This window comes from Ictalurus punctatus, chromosome 16 (genome assembly GCF_001660625.3).
Source record: "Ictalurus punctatus breed USDA103 chromosome 16, Coco_2.0, whole genome shotgun sequence".
In the NCBI taxonomy this organism is placed as follows: Eukaryota; Metazoa; Chordata; class Actinopteri; order Siluriformes; family Ictaluridae; genus Ictalurus; species Ictalurus punctatus.
In genome coordinates this window covers 3,181,728-3,202,005 of record NC_030431.2, presented here as the reverse complement: position 1 = coordinate 3,202,005, position 20,278 = coordinate 3,181,728, and the positions used below count along the sequence as shown (strand labels likewise).

Sequence of the window (20,278 nt, the reverse complement as noted above, 5' to 3'; positions counted from 1 at the left end):
CCTAACTCTATTATCGCCCTCCATGTCTCCGAGTCTCCAGACACCGTCAAACTGACAAAGATATTGCGAGATCCCCGGGACCGGGGGTGTTTCAGCAGGCTCTAAAGCAACCTTCCTGTAGGCTGCAACTTTGACCTTCTCTTTCCAGCGCTCGCTGTGGTCCACCAGAGTTCTAAGGTTTTCATGTTCAAAGGCACGGAGATGACAGATGAATCCCCCGACGAGCCGATTTGTTCTCGGGATAGCGATTCATGTTCACCGAGAGACAAATTTGGTCTAACTTTTAATCATTCTTGCTGGCTGTTCATTAAAACTACTCGACATGCACTGAGGAACGCTCTGGGATTTACTGCAGAGTGGAAGCAGTTCTGGGAAGAAGAAGAAGAAGAAGAAGAAAAAACAGTTTATTATGTACAAGCGATGAAGGATTTGCTTACGTTTCTTGTCGCTGAATAATAATTTGTGGTTGTTTGCCACACACACACACATACGCAAAAAAAAAAAAAAAAGCTCTGGCTTGTATTCTCACTGCTAGCCCGGTCTGATTGTAAGCTGTAATCACATGATGATTCTGCCTGAAAAGATGATCGCGCTCAGCGACAGCATCACTTCATCACCCTTCACTCTGCTGTCCTCAAGTCGGGGGATGATAATTTGCACCTGATTTCCATTAGAGATGTTTGTGCACGGCACTCTGTATTTACTGAACCCGTGTGTCTGAGGTTTTCAAAGCACCTGGGTTGTTTTTTTTTTTTAAGAAAGAGAAGAAAACTACTGAAAGGAAAATAATAAGCATTTATTTACTTACTATATTATTTGCTTGTCTGTTTACATGTAGTATGCGTGTTTTTCCGAGTAAGCAGGCGAGACCCCACCACCACCAGTACAGTCACCGACTCGCACCCCTCCCAATAACCCCAGGCATGATGGGTTGAAAGCAGTGCCATGAGAATCATGTGGAAGAACCCTGAGGCACTGAAACAGGAACCTCATGCCTGTCTACATCACGTAGCTAAGCTCATCGCTACATACCTTCAAAGGAATTCAGAAAGTAGTGCACACTTGAGGGCCACAAGAATGAGTCACGGCAGGGGTGAAGACCTGTTCAGAGGAGCGAGAGAGCAGCGGTCTAAGTGCTCGGTGACTGCTGACCACGTTCGGTTTCAGTGTGGGAATCAGTGCATCCTGTGTTGATTGGATGGTCTAAAGACTCCATGTTAGAAATCTCATTATATTCAAACGTGCAAAACCTGCTATCTTAATGGTGTAGCGTCGGGTTCATTAGCTGGTCATCAGAGAATAGTGGAAAAGGAAGGAAAAAAAAAAACTGGAAGCAGTTCTGAAGACATTCGGATGCAAACGTTTCATTATTCGAGTTAAAAATAAAATCGTATTGGTGATTAACGTGGAAACGTTGTTTTTGTTAGTGTAAATTACCTCGGAGGTGAGTTAGTCATGCACTTCTCCACTTTCCTGCTGTGCACAGAAAATCGCTGATGAATTACCGAGCTAATTAACTCCCATGCTAACTTATCACAGATTGTTTCCTGATGACTGACAGCTTAATGGCAGGAATCGGAGGTGACGCCACTGTTCGGTCCCCGGTGCCTTGTTTTTTTATTAACAGGGACAGAGGCAGTGAACTTTTCTGCTAATCAGTAGACTTGTAATCAGCATGCTCATGGAACACACGCTCTCGATTATGAAAGATGAGTTTAAAATGCCAGTCAAACTTGAGGCATACGTTTATATTCACTCCTGGATTCCTCGTCTCTAACCCGTATCCAGAATCTAAGTCTAATCTATGAATGTGTTCTAGTCCTGGGAATAAAATATACAACCGTTTATATACATATAAATGTACATATACACACACATATATATATATATATATATATATATATATATATATATATATATATATATATATATATACACATACACACATATATATATATATACACATATACATACATATATACATATATACACACACACATATATATTATATATATATATGTGTATGTATGTATGTATATATATATATATATATATATATATATATATATATATATATATATATATATATATACACACACACATACATACATATATATACACATATACATATATATATATATATATATATATATATATATATATATATATATATATATATACACACATACATACACATACATACATACACATATATACATATACACACACACATATATATATATATATATATATATATATATATATATATATATATATATATATATATATATATATATTATATATATACACACATACACACATATATATATATATATATATATATATATATATGAAATTTACCAACATGTTCATCAAATCGCCCATTTCCTGTCACTGAGAACTGCTGGGATCAGAGTTTACTTCACAGGACGCATAACTCATCGGAACGAGATTCGCTACACAAGTCCTGGCGTAAAAAAGCTCGCGTTCGTCTAATCTGGTCCTGCATCGTTCACGAGCTCAAGCCGGGCCATTTAGATTTGGTCCGCAGCCAAGCGAGTGAGTCAAAACGGATGTGGCCTGGCTCGGGTGTGTGATTTGTGGTCCGATGGATGCGGCTGATTGAATTATAAGTGTGCCAGGATTAAATTTATAGCGCCACAGCAATTTGCGTAGGCACTGAAAGCAAGTCCTTCTCAATGTACAGATGGCGTCATTTACGGGTGGGAGGCAGCTGTGGCGGAACTGTAGGCCTACACGCTTTCTACAAACCAAGATGATGGTGTAGGATGGGGAAACATTTCGGGAATTTTATTTAGATTTAGATTCATGGCATTTGACAGACGGCCTTATCCAGAGCGACTTACATTGATCTCATTTATACGACTGAGCAGTTGAGGGTTAAAGGCCTTGCCCAAGGGACCGACAGTGGTACCTTGGTAGTGCTGATGCTTGAACTCCTGACCTTCTGATCAGTAACCCTTTAACCCAGGGATGGGCAATCTTATCCAACCAAGCAGAAGCCACACTTGGAAGCCACACCCACACCCTGCGGCCCATTCTGGATATGATTGGACACCCCAGCTTTAACCACTGAGCCACCACTGTGTGTTATGAACAACAGACAAAGCAGAAGTTCCCTAGACAACATTTGTTCAGTGTACTTCCATGGACTGAGAAAAGAGCCAGCAAAGCTAGGCGATATGGCACGATATTTCACGACGTTTCTACGATACACGATATGCATCAGGATATTGGGAAAGTTATTGGAAACGAATCGACTTTGGAATCGTACGATTAACCCGCCGTTGATTTATTTTCCCCTAGAACAATGTGACACTGAAGGTTTTATTCTTTACTTATTACCCCTAGACGTCAAGTCATTCTGCAGCAAATTGGATTTGCGTTGTTTGGTTGGACAGGAAATTAAAAACGATCGTCTCGGGTAACGGCTACAGACACGGTGCAGAGATATTAGATCAAATAAAATTTTTTTTAAAAAACGTGGAGTATTCTTGAAATGGTAGTCCTTCATTCAGGCAGAAGTTGTTTTGAAGAAGAGAACCTCATAACTTCTGGCAATCTGAGATGACCTCAGCAGACCTGAGTAATTTCAGAATGTTCCCTTCTTTTGACAGCAAACCTTTTTTTTTTTTTTTTTTTTTGCTGCAAGAACATTATTAAAGAGGTCCTTTAGAGAAATGATCCCCCCCCCCCCGCCCCCCCCAGATCTATGCAGTTCAAAGCTGCATGCAGAGAACAATTATTACAAGCTCCCATGGCAGTAGCTTTTGCTTTTCCATCACAATATGCCATCAAATTCCACTGTTTCTTCGTGTTAAAGCAGAGGCAGAGACGTTCAAGATAACTCTTCTCTTCTCTACAAGGCTTGGTGCTTGTACTTGGTGCTCCGGTGTTACCCCCACCCCCACCTCTGAATGCCACTATCGCTGTTCTCAGGCCTCCTGCATCACGCAATCAGTGTCAAACCGGAGAGACACAGCCAAGTCAATCTGGCCGTAATTCCGAGCTCTGTCACACAATTCCCGCCGACACCGAAGCCCTTATCAAATCAGCAGCCGAATCCTTCACAGTGCCTCCCATCCCGCAACGCAAAATACGTCTTCCTCACCTCGTCCTGTGCAGAATTTAACAAGGCTGTCAGCACGTTTTACCAGCTTATTTACTCTCTCAGCCTCTGCCAGGGAAGACCATATAACAACCGATCGCGACGCTGGACGAATACGGCGGAGGCGTCTCGGTGATTCATCGTCGCAATATAGAGCGCAAAGCTGCGGAATAAAGTCGTTCTGATGTTCCTTGAAACTACTCCCTCCAGCAAATGACGAGGACATGAACAATCGGATTACCGGCTGCATAGAAAAGAAGTGACAAATGCACAAAAACTCAACAAAAAAAAAAGAGTCGGAGAGGAAAATGGAAAGGTTTTGATAAAAGAAACAAAACAAGGCAGATTGTGTCAAATAGGAGCTTTGTAGATAATGTGTACGATGGCCTTCAAAGCGCCATCCGGAATCGGTCCTTACTCGGATTACGACGCATCCTGATAGAAAGCTCCAATCGATCGTCTTCGGCGACTCCCGTTATTGAACTTCGCTCTCGGATTTGAGCACTCTTTGCCGCACGGTTCGTCTCGCTCGTTTTATTTGTGTTGCATGTCAATTCGGAGGCCTTTTTTTTTTTTTCCCTGCGGCGTGATCAGCCGAGATGCACTCGACGATTCAGACGGAGAGCCGATGGCACCGAGCCGCCCCTGCATCTCCTGCTCGTCTGTTATTATTTTCTCCTGACTTATTTATGGACTAATCGGTCTGGGCTGGGATCAAATTACACAACCGCAAACACACGGAGAGAGGATGCGGCGGGCAGAGCCGTCTGAGCAGGCGGACGGGGGATGGAACAGCGCGGTGACAGGAAAACGAAAGACGGTGTACCTGCTTACTCGGAGTACGACTATCGACGTCGACGACCGCGGAGCTTCATTTCCATCCGTTTCGAGAACACAGAGAGGAGAACTTTAGCGTTTTCAGAACAAGCTCGCCGGACGAGATTACGCCATTGTGCCGTTTTTTGTGTAAATTCAATTTCATCGAACGTTTATGGAAGGAGTCTCCGGTACCACAATCAACCGCTTTACAGATTCTAACACGCTTGCTTCATAGATGTTCCACCACTTGAAGTGTACCTATAAATGGATAAAAGTTCTCCAAATGGAATGGTTGGCAATTCGCTCTGGTATATGTGGAATAAAAGCACGGTTTTCTAGCCACGCTAACATCGTCACGGATTATTTTCTTTATAATATCAGGACACTGAGCGTTTCATTCCTTACACCTAAGATTCCAGCCATGTACTAACCAAATTAACGCAGTACTCTTAGAATACATGATGTTTCCATGCTTCTATTCATTCCCATCTTTACAAGGTATGTTTGAAAAGCTTCACACAAAATTCCTAAAAAACAAAAACAAAAAAAAAACCCAGCCTTGGCAGGATGAGGAGCTACAGCTACGTGTCCGATAAGCGCCTGCTTTAATTGTCAGCAGGGACATCGACATCATCTCATTGCTGGCATTTTCAGCGCGTGGGCTGAGGAACTAAAAAGGCGGAGAAGCGCTGCCGTCAACGCCGGCGCTTTTTTTCTTTCTGACACTTAAGCAGTTAACACGATCCCTTCAGGAACTCAGCAGCAATCAGAGAGCTGCAGAGGAGGATGGCAGGAAATCCAATCCAGCGCTGCCTCTCTGGCTACGCTAAGGACATCAAGTTGTGATTGTGGATCATGGAGAGAGCGCCAGGGGGTCCGCGGAGAGTCAAATCTTTATCAAAGTCCTTCCATTTTCATCTTTTTCTCTTAAAAACACACACAAAAAAAGCAAAAACAACAAAGTGTCTCTTTCGTTTCTGCACTTGCACGGTCGCGCCACGGATAAAAGGCTCAGATGGAGGATGTGGTCTCTGGAAGATGTGTCGGATCACACGAACAAGTCCTGCGCTTATGTTTTCCCAGCCACAGTGCTCACATTGTGCTGTCAGCAGATGCTAAATAAACCCTGTCTGTAACACAAGGATTTGCGAGATGGAGGGGGGCGAGATCCCGGGAGGCTCGTAGAGATGCAGACCGTTCAGTCGGGTGCACCTGATAGCTTTTCATAATGCACCGAAGTGCCTGGGTTGCGTGGAGGACTTTTTCAACAGTTACTACGATGGATCGAAGGCAAGCAATGCTCTTAAAAAGGTTTATGCCTTCGATTCACTGTCATTTAAAAAAAAAAATAATCTACCGCGGGCAAATAAGATCAACGAGTATGGCGAGAGTAGAGGGAGAACGAGGGCCGGGAACGACCGGGTGGATCTGCCGTAACACGGGGAAACGTGCAGGATCTACATACGCAGCATGCTAGGGAACGTCTTATTGCTGCGGAGATATCCGTGGAGTCGACTGGGTCTGCTTTCACACCCCGACCGATTCGAACGCAGATCTCCGTCACGCCAAATCTCATACATCCGAAGTGTTTACGATAAAGCACTTCCGTGGAACAATGTGCAGTCTTTAATGAAACGCTTAGAAATGGATGACAACAAGAAGAACAAAGCAAAAGGACTGTAAAAAGTGGCATTAAAAGGCTAAATATATACTCTGTGTGTGTGTTTAGGTGAAGCTATCGAGCTTCAGGAACATCTTGGTCACGAATTTAAACATTCATAAATAAATAAATACGTAAATACATAAATAAAGTGTCCCGTGGCTTTTCCAGGTCTGAAGGTCTTTGTTCAACTTACAAAAAAAAAAACTTTAGCATTTGTATTTATTTTAAGCGCAAGTTCGCGTACATGCTATTATTCGGTCCCGGCACCAGTATGACGTCGGTTCGTCCAACACCGGGTTTGAAAGACCCTGGAGCCAGGAATAGAAAAGGTTAAACATGTATGTTATGAGCGAGAGAGTGTTGTTAATGTTTTCACCTTAGATCTGCTAAGACCTGCTATCGCTTAAAGTTTCACAGAACACCCGTAAGGGAACATCCGTCTCTGAAGAAATATGATATCCTTAAAGAAATACGCCAGAATTTTCCGGACACTTCAAAAGGCGCGTCTGTCGTTTGTTCTACTGCATTCGAGTCAGAATTACGGCATTCATGAGTCTGCGTGTCTGAGCGCCAAAGTGCGGAAAACAACATGGATGCCTCCATGGTGTGTCACGTGTTAGCGGCAAGCTAGCCGGCTAACTGTGCCGAGTGACGTATATTTTCCTCCAAACAGATTTAACAAGTGTCTGTATGTCGATTCGTCTAAAATGAATGCTTGTACATACTGTACAGCAGAACTTATTTAAAAGGTAAGAAGTGCTGCTTAAAGCTTAAAGTTGACGCTGTGAGCGGCCATTTTGATTTCACGCTCGGTGAACAAACGGTTTCGGCAACTGTCCGAGCAGAAACGCGTTTTTTCTTAGTTCCTAGGCATTAAATTCCAAAGTACGGCCCTGATACTGCTTTAACAGGCAGAACGACTGATTTATTTAATTAGAACATGAAATATTCAGAACATATTCCCCATTTGTGAGTACACCAATATAGAAATAGTCATATTTAACAATATTTAATCCTCATCAACTTCATGTCAGTATTCCCTTTATAGTAAATCCCTGTTGCCGCCTTACAGGCTATTAGCTTAGCTGCGGTTCAAGTATAGCCCTTCAAAGCCCGTGGAATCAAGGCATTGCTAACCGATTCAGTTTTCTACAGCGACAACTTAAGCTGCTAAGAACTCCACGACCAAGAAAACATTCGAAATTTGCGTCCTCGCTTTATTGATTCTGCTAGCTACTTAGCAAGCTAGTCAGGGCGCTAGCTACACGTTAGAAAGCTGGACTCCGTACAACGCACGAAACGGATGTGAAGAGCGGGAAGATTTAGGAGACCGTCGTGATTTAGGAATTCTGCGTTTGCGAGGCGAGTTGAACACGAGCGTGTTATGATTATCGAGAGTAAACCGAGGCGAAAACATTAAGGGCTAAGCGCTAAAAGGGGACAGGAAGTAGGAAAAAAAGCTGTAAAAAAATAAATAAATAAATAAAAAAATGGCACGATTTTGCGATCACCGGTTCGTGTTTGAAACCCAGACGGAGACAGGATTTGGTTTTGATTTCGCACCGAGACGACAACGTCTAGCGCTAACGGTTTGGAGAAAGGAGGCTGTGAACGTATTATATAATGAGACGGCTACATCAAAAATTCACCGTAAATTAGTTTCATATAAATAGGGTTTTTTTAAAAAGACAATTAAGGTGTCTTTGCCTTAATTAAGATTACTCGAGAGACCTTGGGCAAGGAGCTTAATGAACAACTGATTAGCTAGATTTCTGAATTGCGTCCTTAACGTGAACATGAACACGAACATACATAAACCAGCTGTGTGAAATCCAACCCTCGTGCTCCTTCGCGACGTCTCAATATCTCGGAAACGTGGATTATAAAACCTCTCCTGTTAGCCTGAACGTCTCTGCACATATACACCCGTGAAAGTTGTAATAAAAGCGCTCTCTGGAGATTTGATGTAGAGCGCCCGTGCGCCTGAGAACGGAGGCGGCATTAAAAGCTTTATTGCACGTGTCAGCTTCGAATTAGGACTTTCTACTGTGTTCCACTTTAATTGGGTTTGCTCAGTGGCGTATCGCTTCTCCTATAGTACACACTGAGCCTGGGAAGAAAGAAAAGATCAACAAATAGAACATAACAACGCCGCTGAGAGGGAAAGCAATTGTAGTTTAAAAGTAAGACAATTGGAAGGGGATAAAATAAAAAAAAGAAAAAAAAAGAAATAAAAAAAAGACATCAAATAAATAAATAAATAAATTAAAGCGGCAGGATGTTTGGATCGTGTCGGCTCCTGTGGTGTCGAGAATACGCCCCGAAAGAGAGGAATAATTCTAAGTCATTCTGATTTCCGGAAACTTCTACTTGCTAGTTACACAACTAGTATTGTAAGCATCATTGAGCATATATATATATATATATATATATATATATATATATAAAAACACCACATACTTTAATTTAAGTAGGTCATTGTTTCAGCTATCAGAAAGGAATCACAATGCAAACAAACCCGTGTGTGTGTGTGTGTGTGTGTGTGTGTGTGTGTGTGTGTGTGTGTGTGTGTGTGTGTGTGTGTGTGTGGTACAACTGGATAGCAGCAGAAATCTGAAGATTTTTCACAAATCTGCATCTGATATGGAGCAGATGCACATCTAAAACTGAGGAAAATCAGTATCTGGGATTAGATTTGATGCGAGTCAGACTTCACATTTCAGCTACTATGCAGTTGTAACACACACACACACACACACACACACACACACAAAAGGGTATTGTTTTTCTACTTCCTCATTTCATTCGAAGCAAGTGTCTCAGCGCTTAACGGGTATCTGGATTCCACTGATGTATGTATATGTATGATACACATACACAATATATATAAATATATAAATATATATAAATATATAAATATATGTACCCAAAACCTCATGTAGACCTGAACTGATGAACATGTCAAGATGATTTATCAGAAAGGAAAGTTCTAAATAACAGCAAGCGAACATGTTTGTGATACTGATTCATACCGCTTTACAGCTGATGATAGATGAAATCTGGTTCTGATTCATCTGGCGTACATGCTGATCCGGAGCCTATCCCAGGAACACTGGGAGCAAGGCGGGAGAATTCAGAATGCAGATGGGGCACAATGCACATATTTATACACACACACACACACACCCAGGGGCAATTTAGCACTCTGCCTATCTGTATGATTTTGGGAGGGTGGAGGAATCCGGAGAAGAACCTGAAGGAAACCGACATCGAAGGAGAGCAGATGCACAGACAGCAACCCGAGCCTGGGATCGAACCCAGCACCGTGGAGATATGAGGCAGCAGAGATGTTGTAGAAATCTAACCGTGATGTGGATCTCATGCGCAAACTACGATAGCATTTCAGATGACAGAGCCGAGATTTGCACACATATGGATCCGAACCTGATTTTTTTTTTTTTGTAGTATGCATGATGTGGATGAAGGTATGACTAGAGAAGAATACGCACTGATGTTTCCTCCAGCAAAAAAAATAAAAATAAATATATATATATATAAAATAAAATCCCATGTCTAACAAATGTACAAATTCAAACCACTGCTTGAATTGTGCATCATTCAACCCTCATTGCAAACTCAATCATTTTCACTCCAAGCCACTTTTCCTCTGACATGGAGATGATGACAAGGAAGGCGCTCGCGGCGCAAAAGATATCAAGCGCAACCCTGTCCACAAAACAAAACACACACACACACACACACACACACACACACACACACACACACACACACACACACAATACAAACTAGAGCTATGGATTGCATGATGAATGGAGAATGAAGTGTCCGTGCACTTACCGAAACCTGAGAGCAAGAGGACAAGCAGAAGAATGGATGAGAACAGAGAGAACATCTCTTCTTGTTCTTCTTCTTTTTCTTCTTCTGGAGAAGAACGGACTCGCGAGCTCGGAGTTGAGTTTCCGCTTTCGGGCTGCTTTCTCAGAAAACCCCAAACCGTCCCGTATGCGTGCGTGTTCTCTTCTTCCGGTAGAATTCACTGGGCTCGTGGAGCTCGGGTGTGTTGTGCGGGTTTGCGATTCGCGCAGTGTCTCACGCGCTCCGTCACTCTCACTCTCTCTCTCTGCTCGCGCGCTCCGGCGAGAGGACAGGAGAAGAGATGCACACGCGCTGCGCGGAGGACAGGAGAGGAGGGGAGAGAATAAGGCGAGGAGAGACGCGTCGCGCGCGGTGAAGCAGCGCTTAACTGAGGCGCACGCGGGGGAGGGGGGGCGGTTTAACGGACGCGCGCGGATGCAGGAGCGAAAACCACAGGCAGGCTCACGAGCGCGGGCGCGCGCGGGGCAGGGGGGGGGGGGGTTACACTGAAGTTCATGCGCTGGACCTGAACGGAGTTTGGGGCGCAGGAAGGAGAGTGCGCGCGCGCCGCCAACAACAAATCGATACAAATAAATAAATAAATAAATAAATAACTCGATCAAATAGCAGTGATGCATTCAAGTGCCACTAAAGCATGCACTTACATGCAATCGTCAAGCAGTTTGATCCTTAAGGTGAAACGAACGAGACTGGATGTTTACATTTAGGTACATCCATCTAGCTATTTTCGTTATCCAGTTGTCATCTCTAGTGTTCCATCACCAGCTTCATCGCCAGCTTCATCACCAGCTTCATCACCAGCTTCATCACCAGCTTCATCCCCTGCTTCATCCCCTGCTTCAGCCTTTCCACAGTTTCATTCAGTTTGTTCCAAGTTTGCCTGCTTGCTCTCTACTATTCTTTCAAGTTCCGACTCAAAGATTCGCTGTCGAAGAACCGACTCGCTGAACGACTCACTGAATGGCTCCTTCTTACCTCGTCAGGGATTTAAAACAAAACAAAACAAAACAAAAAAATATATATATTTTAAAAAAAAATACGCCAAAAATAGTCTGGTGATCACGATTAGTCACACTCTGTCATTTTCTCCTCTGCTCTCATTTTTTTTACATTTATTTAAATAAATAAATAAATAAATAAATAAAGCCTGCGCGTGTACTCCTGGAACCCACGTGATGTTAATTGACACCTGCTTTTACACCTGTAGAACATCACAGCTCCAGAGTTGAGTGAATTGGATGGATAATGCATTTTCAACACCTCTTTTGCTCTGTCGTTTCGCCTTTTTTTTTTTTTTTTTTTTTTTTTTTACATTTTATTATTGTTTTGTGTGTGTGTGTGTGTGTGTGTGTGTGTGTGTGTGTGTGTGTGTGTATGTGTGATCCTCTTCTAAATGGATTATTTGCATGCTCCAGAGAAACTCTTTCCATGTCTCCATGTAGCCTATGTGCTTTTTCTTGTTGTTGTTGTTGTTGTTGTTGTTGTTTGGAAATCCTAATCGTGGAGGTCGGAGGTTCTTCATTCAACAGACATTTATTTAAAAATCCAGAAACAAAAGGGGGTGTATTTATTTATGAATAAAACATTTCAATGAAATTCCTAATCAAGCTGGCAGGGTTGTCAGTTTTAACTGCAAACAAAGTGCAGCAAAAAAAAAAAAAAGGGAATATTTATTTGAATAATGCATGTGTTAAATGTTTTAGCGATTAGAATTTTATGATTCATTAAGAGCCGATTAAACGGCACAGCTCGACTTGATACGACTTCATAATGCTGTCGTGTAAGTTCTGAAACTCTTCCGGTGTTCCGTCACTGGAAAATCATGAACAACAGGTCAGTGTGATTTATTTATTAAAGTTCTGACTCACGCTAGAAACATTCATCCCCCAAAACGGCCTGTTTATCGAGTTAATAATAAAAAATATATCATTATTATTTTTAAATTCGGCTCGTCACGTTATAGAGAACGCCCAAGGCGTAAACTCTGACTGATTTACAGCGTTACGTCTGACCGTCACAAAGCGCTGACACCGGAGACTCCTTCCGTCAACGTTCACATAAACGTCTCCTTACAGAAAACGAATCGATACCTTCTGACCAATCAGGACGCAGGATTCCACGGCGCTGATATGTATCGTACTGTGATAAATGTTTGACATTAGGTAACAGCAAGCAGATTTTCAGAGTCAAATAAAGTCGTGCACACTGACGCCGGTCAGGAGCGAAAACGATCCAAGCGTTCTAAAGAGCGTTTCCCTTTCTGAAGCCGGAGCCGGGGACCTCGGATGACTCGAGATGACTTCTCGGCGTTCATAAATATGTATTTCGCTCGGCTACGGCGTATATGCGTGGAACGATTTCAGTCGAAATTCCCTCTGACCGAAGAACTAGAACCCTCTAGAGTCGGCGTTGCGTTCTGTTAAATCCTCGCATTCGAAGAACAAGGCGGTGGAGAGTCTGTGGAGAGCCGCGCACGAGCGAGCGAGAGGACGGGGTTAGGGGGAAAAAAAACCAGCGCGGTGTGAGGCTGTCCAAATATCGACGATGGAATCCTTTTCTCTTCACGGATCGGCTAATTTATGCAAAAAGGCTCGCAGGCGTTCGCCGCTCCGAAACAAACCAGTGTTCTTTATTTAAGATGGAATATCTCGAGGCACTATGGAGGTGTGTTTATAAAAAATACAAATAAACAGCAGTCTCTAAAAAAAAAACAGCAAACCAAAAAAACAAGGAGGATTATGGGTAACAATGTTTACCCCGTTGTAAGAATGTCCTCTTGTGGATTTAGAACTACAGCGGTGAATAATTGGTCTGTTTCATGCGCACCGAGGCCCAGAGTCTCAACCCTACGGGGATGTTAATATGGTAAAGCCCGAAAACGAATGCACTCGACTATATAGAAGCTGCTGGATACGAATGCGTGAACAGTGTTTTAAAAAGATTTGTGCTGCTGTCGATCATGATCACGAATGATGTATATCTGATCTGGCTCCATCTTTAATTATCAAGGCGTCTCGCTGTCGCAGGTGATATTAAATCTTGTATTAAGCCTCTTAGAAGCGTCGCTGATGTTAGTTTCCTTTGGGGTGAGAATAAAATCCCGACTTTTCAACCTCGACTTTTCAACGGTTACACGTCGACGCCACAGAGCATCGATATGTTAGGATTCACGATGCACCGTACGCGGAGCGTTTTCGCATTTATTTTGTTGGATTCGTTCATTCGTTTTCACATTTGTTAGTTTCCGTATTCGTTCACTTGTTTTCGCATTCGTTCATTAGTTTCGTCTTCGCATTCGTTCATTAGTTTCGTCTTCGCATTCGTTCATTAGTTTCGTCTTCGCATTCGTTCATTAGTTTTCGTTTTCGCATTCGTTCATTAGTTTTCGCATTTGTTATTAGTTTTCGCATTTGTTATTAGTTTTCGCATTCGTTCATTAGTTTTCGCATTCGTTCATTAGTTTTCGCATTTGTTATTAGTTTTCACATTCGTTCATTAGTTTTTGTTTCGCATTCGTTCATTAGTTTTCGCATTTGTTATTAGTTTTCGCATTTGTTATTAGTTTTCGCATTCGTTCATTAGTTTTCGTTTTCGCATTCGTTCATTAGTTTTCGCATTCGTTCATTAGTTTTTGTTTCGCATTCGTTCATTAGTTTTTGCATTTGTTATTAGTTTTCGCATTTATTATTAGTTTTCTCATTCGTTCATTAGTTTTCGTTTTCGCATTCGTTCATTAGTTTTTGTTTCGCATTCGTTCATTAGTTTTTGTTTCGCATTCGTTCATTAGTTTTTGTTTCGCATTCGTTCATTAGTTTTTGTTTCGCATTCGTTCATTAGTTTTTGTTTCGCATTCGTTCATTAGTTTTCGTTTTGCATTCGTTCATTAGTTTTTGTTTCGCATTCGTTCATTAGTTTTCGTTTTGCATTTGTTCATTAGTTTTCACATTTGTTATTAGTTTTCGCATTTGTTATTAGTTTTCGCATTCGTGCATTAGTTTTTGTTTCGCATTCGTTCATTAGTTTTCGCATTTATTAGTTTTCGCATTTGTTATTAGTTTTCGCATTTATTATTAGTTTTCTCATTCATTCATTAGTTTTCGTTTTCGCATTCGTTCATTAGTTTTTGTTTCGCATTCGTTCATTAGTTTTCACATTTGTTATTAGTTTTCGTTTTCGCATTCGTTCATTAGTTTTCACATTTGTTATTAGTTTTCGCATTCGTTCATTAGTTTTCGTTTTCGCATTCGTTCATTAGTTTTCACATTTATGTTTTCGCGTTTGTTATTTGTTTCCGCATTCGTTCATTAGTTTTCGCATTCGTTCATTAGTTTTCGCATTTGTTATTAGTTTTCACATTCGTTCATTAGTTTTTGTTTCGCATTCGTTCATTAGTTTTCGCATTTGTTATTAGTTTTCGCATTTGTTATTAGTTTTCGCATTCGTTCATTAGTTTTCGTTTTCGCATTCGTTCATTAGTTTTCGCATTCGTTCATTAGTTTTTGTTTCGCATTCGTTCATTAGTTTTTGCATTTGTTATTAGTTTTCGCATTTATTATTAGTTTTCTCATTCGTTCATTAGTTTTCGTTTTCGCATTCGTTCATTAGTTTTTGTTTCGCATTCGTTCATTAGTTTTTGTTTCGCATTCGTTCATTAGTTTTTGTTTCGCATTCGTTCATTAGTTTTTGTTTCGCATTCGTTCATTAGTTTTCGTTTTGCATTCGTTCATTAGTTTTTGTTTCGCATTCGTTCATTAGTTTTCGTTTTGCATTTGTTCATTAGTTTTCACATTTGTTATTAGTTTTCGCATTTGTTATTAGTTTTCGCATTCGTGCATTAGTTTTTGTTTCGCATTCGTTCATTAGTTTTCGCATTTATTAGTTTTCGCATTTGTTATTAGTTTTCGCATTTATTATTAGTTTTCTCATTCATTCATTAGTTTTCGTTTTCGCATTCGTTCATTAGTTTTTGTTTCGCATTCGTTCATTAGTTTTCACATTTGTTATTAGTTTTCGTTTTCGCATTCGTTCATTAGTTTTCACATTTGTTATTAGTTTTCGCATTCGTTCATTAGTTTTCGTTTTCGCATTCGTTCATTAGTTTTCACATTTATGTTTTCGCGTTTGTTATTTGTTTCCGCATTCGTTCATTAGTTTTCGCATTCGTTCATTAGTTTTCGCATTTGTTATTAGTTTTCACATTCGTTCATTAGTTTTTGTTTCGCATTCGTTCATTAGTTTTCGCATTTGTTATTAGTTTTCGCATTTGTTATTAGTTTTCGCATTCGTTCATTAGTTTTCGTTTTCGCATTCGTTCATTAGTTTTCGCATTCGTTCATTAGTTTTTGTTTCGCATTCGTTCATTAGTTTTTGCATTTGTTATTAGTTTTCGCATTTATTATTAGTTTTCTCATTCGTTCATTAGTTTTCGTTTTCGCATTCGTTCATTAGTTTTTGTTTCGCATTCGTTCATTAGTTTTTGTTTCGCATTCGTTCATTAGTTTTTGTTTCGCATTCGTTCATTAGTTTTTGTTTCGCATTCGTTCATTAGTTTTCGTTTTGCATTCGTTCATTAGTTTTTGTTTCGCATTCGTTCATTAGTTTTCGTTTTGCATTTGTTCATTAGTTTTCACATTTGTTATTAGTTTTCGCATTTGTTATTAGTTTTCGCATTCGTGCATTAGTTTTTGTTTCGCATTCGTTCATTAGTTTTCGCATTTATTAGTTTTCGCATTTGTTATTAGTTTTCGCATTTATTATTAGTTTTCTCATTCATTCATTAGTTTTCGTTTTCGCATTCGTTCATTAGTTTTTGTTTCGCATTCGTTCATTAGTTTTCACATTTGTTATTAGTTTTCGTTTTCGCATTCGTTCATTAGTTTTCACATTTGTTATTAGTTTTCGCATTCGTTCATTAGTTTTCGTTTTCGCATTCGTTCATTAGTTTTCACATTTATGTTTTCGCGTTTGTTATTTGTTTCCGCATTCGTTCATTAGTTTTCGCATTCGTTCATTAGTTTTCACATTTATGTTTTCGCGTTTGTTATTTGTTTCCGCATTCGTTCATTAGTTTTCGCATTCGTTCATTAGTTTTCGCATTCGTTCATTAGTTTTCGCATTCGTTCATTTGTTTTCAGATTTCGGATTCCGGTTTTGTTTCGCACTTCTCGGCCACCATAAACCCCGTAAATTGAATGCATGGACTTGCATGGTGGATGAAGATGATGTTTATTGAACATTTAGCGAAGGAGTCTCCAGTGTCAGCACTTTGCAACAGTGAGTAAGTTCTGCGTGCATGTAACGTGAAAAGCTGTAATTTTGTTTTTGTTTTTTTTGTGGGGTTTTTTGTTTTGTTTTTTTTTGGGGGGGGGGGGGGGGGTGCTTGTGTGAGAACTTGTCTCACGAACGTCCCACAGCTATAAATGGATCAAACGTACCATGTGTCCTTCCTGAATAAAGAGAGTTGTGGTGTGAAAGGACTAGATCCCATCGGAACGTGCAGTTAATATAAAAATAATCCACACCACCCCGTTGCTGATTATTTCCCTATAAAAGCGCAGCACCGAGTGTTTTAATCCTTCGATACGGATGTAGTATTCTGTCTGTAGTGTTCTCGTGTCAGCGTTTTTCTCTCTGTCTCACTTTGTAACGCACAAAAGAAGGCACCGATCGTTCCTGCAAGAGGAGGATGATACAGGACTGAGTGACACTTCAATTAACCACCTATTCTCCCCCTTGTGAGCTTCGTAGGCACAAGGCAGGTCATTAAAATATCTTTAGACCATGCAACATTTACTCAAGGCCAGTGATTAAGAATCCACGCACTGACGGCTGACCAAGGACTTCCAGCTCTCTGAAGAAATAAAGCGATCCCGGTGTAATTGCGAAAGGCCAGACGGCACCGTGCGGTGGAGAACCATGGGGCGATATACAGCCTGTGGTCCGTTTCAAAAAACAGATCATAAGTCCAAACTTGGATGATTCCTGTATTTATTTTTTTTTTTAAAACTTCTTTCCACTGACAGCTTTCTTTTTGTACTTCTATTTTTTTCCCCCCAAGCCCTTTCATCGCTGTCTAACAGACCGTCTGCTGTGTATTTGAGAAAGTTCCCCCCGAGCTGGCATTATGGCCACCTCTCCGTCCTGGCACTCTGATGTTTGCTGCCTTTCCGACGCAGCAGGGATCCCGTCAGCGCCTGACAATATAGATCAAGAGCGTTTTCAGTTCCCCGATGTGCAGGTGATGCGATGTTTTGTCCCGAATCGAGGGTGAAAAATGAAACGTGGCATTTCCCAGAACACCGCGAGACCTCTTTGTTCCATCTCCCAGCGTCAAACTTTCTATAAATAATAGGAAGAGCAGCATGCGCCGTGCGTTTTGAAGGTTCTGGAATGTTTTGTCTCATTAGCTTGAGCGATGAAGTTCTGTCGTCGACGGACGTACAGTCGTAGCCGATGACACGCTCGAAGCTAGTTTACAGCACAAGCGGGGGTCGCGACATCACGGTGGTTCGTCCGTTTTCAAAACCCAGCCCGAGCTAAGAACAACGAACTGAGCGACCTCGTCGTGCAAGCACGCGGAACGGAACCGCTAACCGTTTATACCGCGATGTTGTCGAATTCTCGATTCTGATTGGTCAGAAGGTATTGATTAGTTCTCTGTAACCGCAGCCCTCGCCTAGAACTCACAGCTTCATATTAAACCGCTCGTTCTCGATCGTTTCTATAGTAACCTGTGAATTTTCCGCGAGGGGATTTGATGGAAGGAGTCTCCGGTGAGAGACGTTCGGGAGAGGTGCGGTGAAGGGACGACGGTTTATAGCCGTTCTGACACAAGTGAGAGCAGGAGCGTACTGATTTCGCAGACGTCCCACAACATAAAACGGACAAAAAGCACGGGCTGTCGTGCTTATTCTAGTCTCTATATGAACCCCTATGGAATAGAACACTATAAGGTGTGCTGTTGTAGGAAAATAATCAACGACAGGGCAGTGTCATGATGTGGACTTACTACCACCAAGCTAAAGTTGGTTATTTTCCTAAAACGGCATGAGACCGGGTGTTTGATTCCTTTTTATATGACCGATATCGACCAACGGTGAGGCGGGACATGACGAGGAGTTGAGTGCAGAGCTGTACAGCTCGGTCGAGTGCACTCTCGAGGTATTATAGAAAAGACGGTGACGTGGACAGATGGACAGTGAGGTAAAAACCGATTCGATAAATACGAGCAATATTTACGAGTGGTAGGAGTTGCTTTTTTTTCTCTCTCTTTTTTTTTCTTTCTTTCTTTCTTTTTTTTCCCCCCATGATGATTTTTATTATGCATAATACTTACATAACAATCCTCTCAGGGCTGTAATTTTGCAAATCAGCCCTGACAAAAACACCTTCCTCGCTTCAACGTTTAACACGCTGCTCCGAAATGAGTCACGAATGCTAATGAATCACAGTGTTACTTTTACCGAGACGTCAGTTAAATAAATACACAGCGCCGCGTGGGTGTGCGTCTTCTGAACCAAAGCCAAAACTACTGCACATGTGAGCGTCTGAGTTTTGTGACGATTGTAGAAGATGGGAAGACGGCTGGGAAGTGTTTAAAAGGGGACGACGAGAGTAAATCTCGCTGTGATGGGGGGGAAAATAGAAGGTAGTCGGGCTAATTTTTGGTTTGTTTGGTTGTAGCCGCTACGATGTACAGTAAATAAGCAGAACTGACTAGTCTCATGAACTGGAATGCGACTCTAAACGGATAAACGATTACAACGTGGTGTTCTTTTATTTAATGTGATTTTTTTCAATGCGTAGTCGCAGGGAAACGTGATGGAATAAAACCGTGTTTACGTTCACGGGGAGAAAAAAAAAATGTCGAGAGTCAGCTTGCTGAAATGTAATGGCGAAGGATTAGACAGCTGGTGATTGGATAATTGTTAACGTGGTAATTTCCGCCATTTTCCCCATCTGTAATTTAATCACATGCTAATTCCCCCACGCCCCTCCCTTCAGCCAGTTCTCCTATCATATCCGAGCTATCAACAAGGCAGGGTGAAGACTCAGACGTGCTCAAAAAGTGCTTACATGAACTCGCAGACGTCCACCATTGTCTCGTGTCAGCGGGATCGACAGGGCGGCACGAGTATGCTCCTCGTACCCGGAGAGCACGGGCGGTTCTACAGGCTCTCTTGGACTTCCCAGACAGCCACGGTTATGATGGTGAACGCTTTCGCACCACTCACGAGCCCGATTCACTAGCGGTTAAAAATGCATAAATGAACGAGTACAAATCCGAGCCATGACGGAATAGAAGAGCGGCCCGATCCAAACAACGTGAACCGCTCCGTCCTCTGTGTACCTCATTCTTCTTTGTCTTTGCATGGCGCCCCACGTGGCTCCTGACCGGAGTCTCCGGCCACCAGAGTGAGTATAAATTGCTTATTTCAGCAGCGTCAGCTTGGCGTAGTGCTCACACGGGCTTATTAGTTTGCTGCCTCGAAAGCTTGATAATGGCCATCCTGAAAATTAGGCTCCTCTTGGCACGCGGCGCTCAGCAGGTTACCGCGAATCGGTCCGCAGGGGGAGAGGAAAAAAAAAAAAAGGTTGAGAACAGAGAAAAACAACATCAAAAAACGAATCCGAGTTGACGTACACGCTATAAGTGATGTTTATGAGATGGTTATGTACGTCAGGTGAGGTTGGATAATCAGAGGGGGTGGTGTGATGAAGCACCGGTTAGTTATCTGTAGCTGGAAACGTGCTTCCAGATGGAAGGAGTA

General features: G+C 41.7%; 1 protein-coding gene across 1 annotated transcript in view; it reads right to left on the bottom strand.

Moving 5' to 3' along the window:
* The window catches only part of kirrel3a (kirre like nephrin family adhesion molecule 3a), a 108,891-nt gene extending 97,999 nt beyond the window's left edge, over nt 1–10,892 (bottom strand). Inside the window, exon 1 of the mRNA XM_017488389.3 lies at nt 10,470–10,892. Coding sequence (XP_017343878.2) covers nt 10,470–10,524 — 55 coding nt within the window. The 5' untranslated portion in view covers nt 10,525–10,892. The remainder of the gene's footprint in view (nt 1–10,469) is intronic.
* Nucleotides 10,893–20,278: the final 9,386 nt, after the last annotated feature.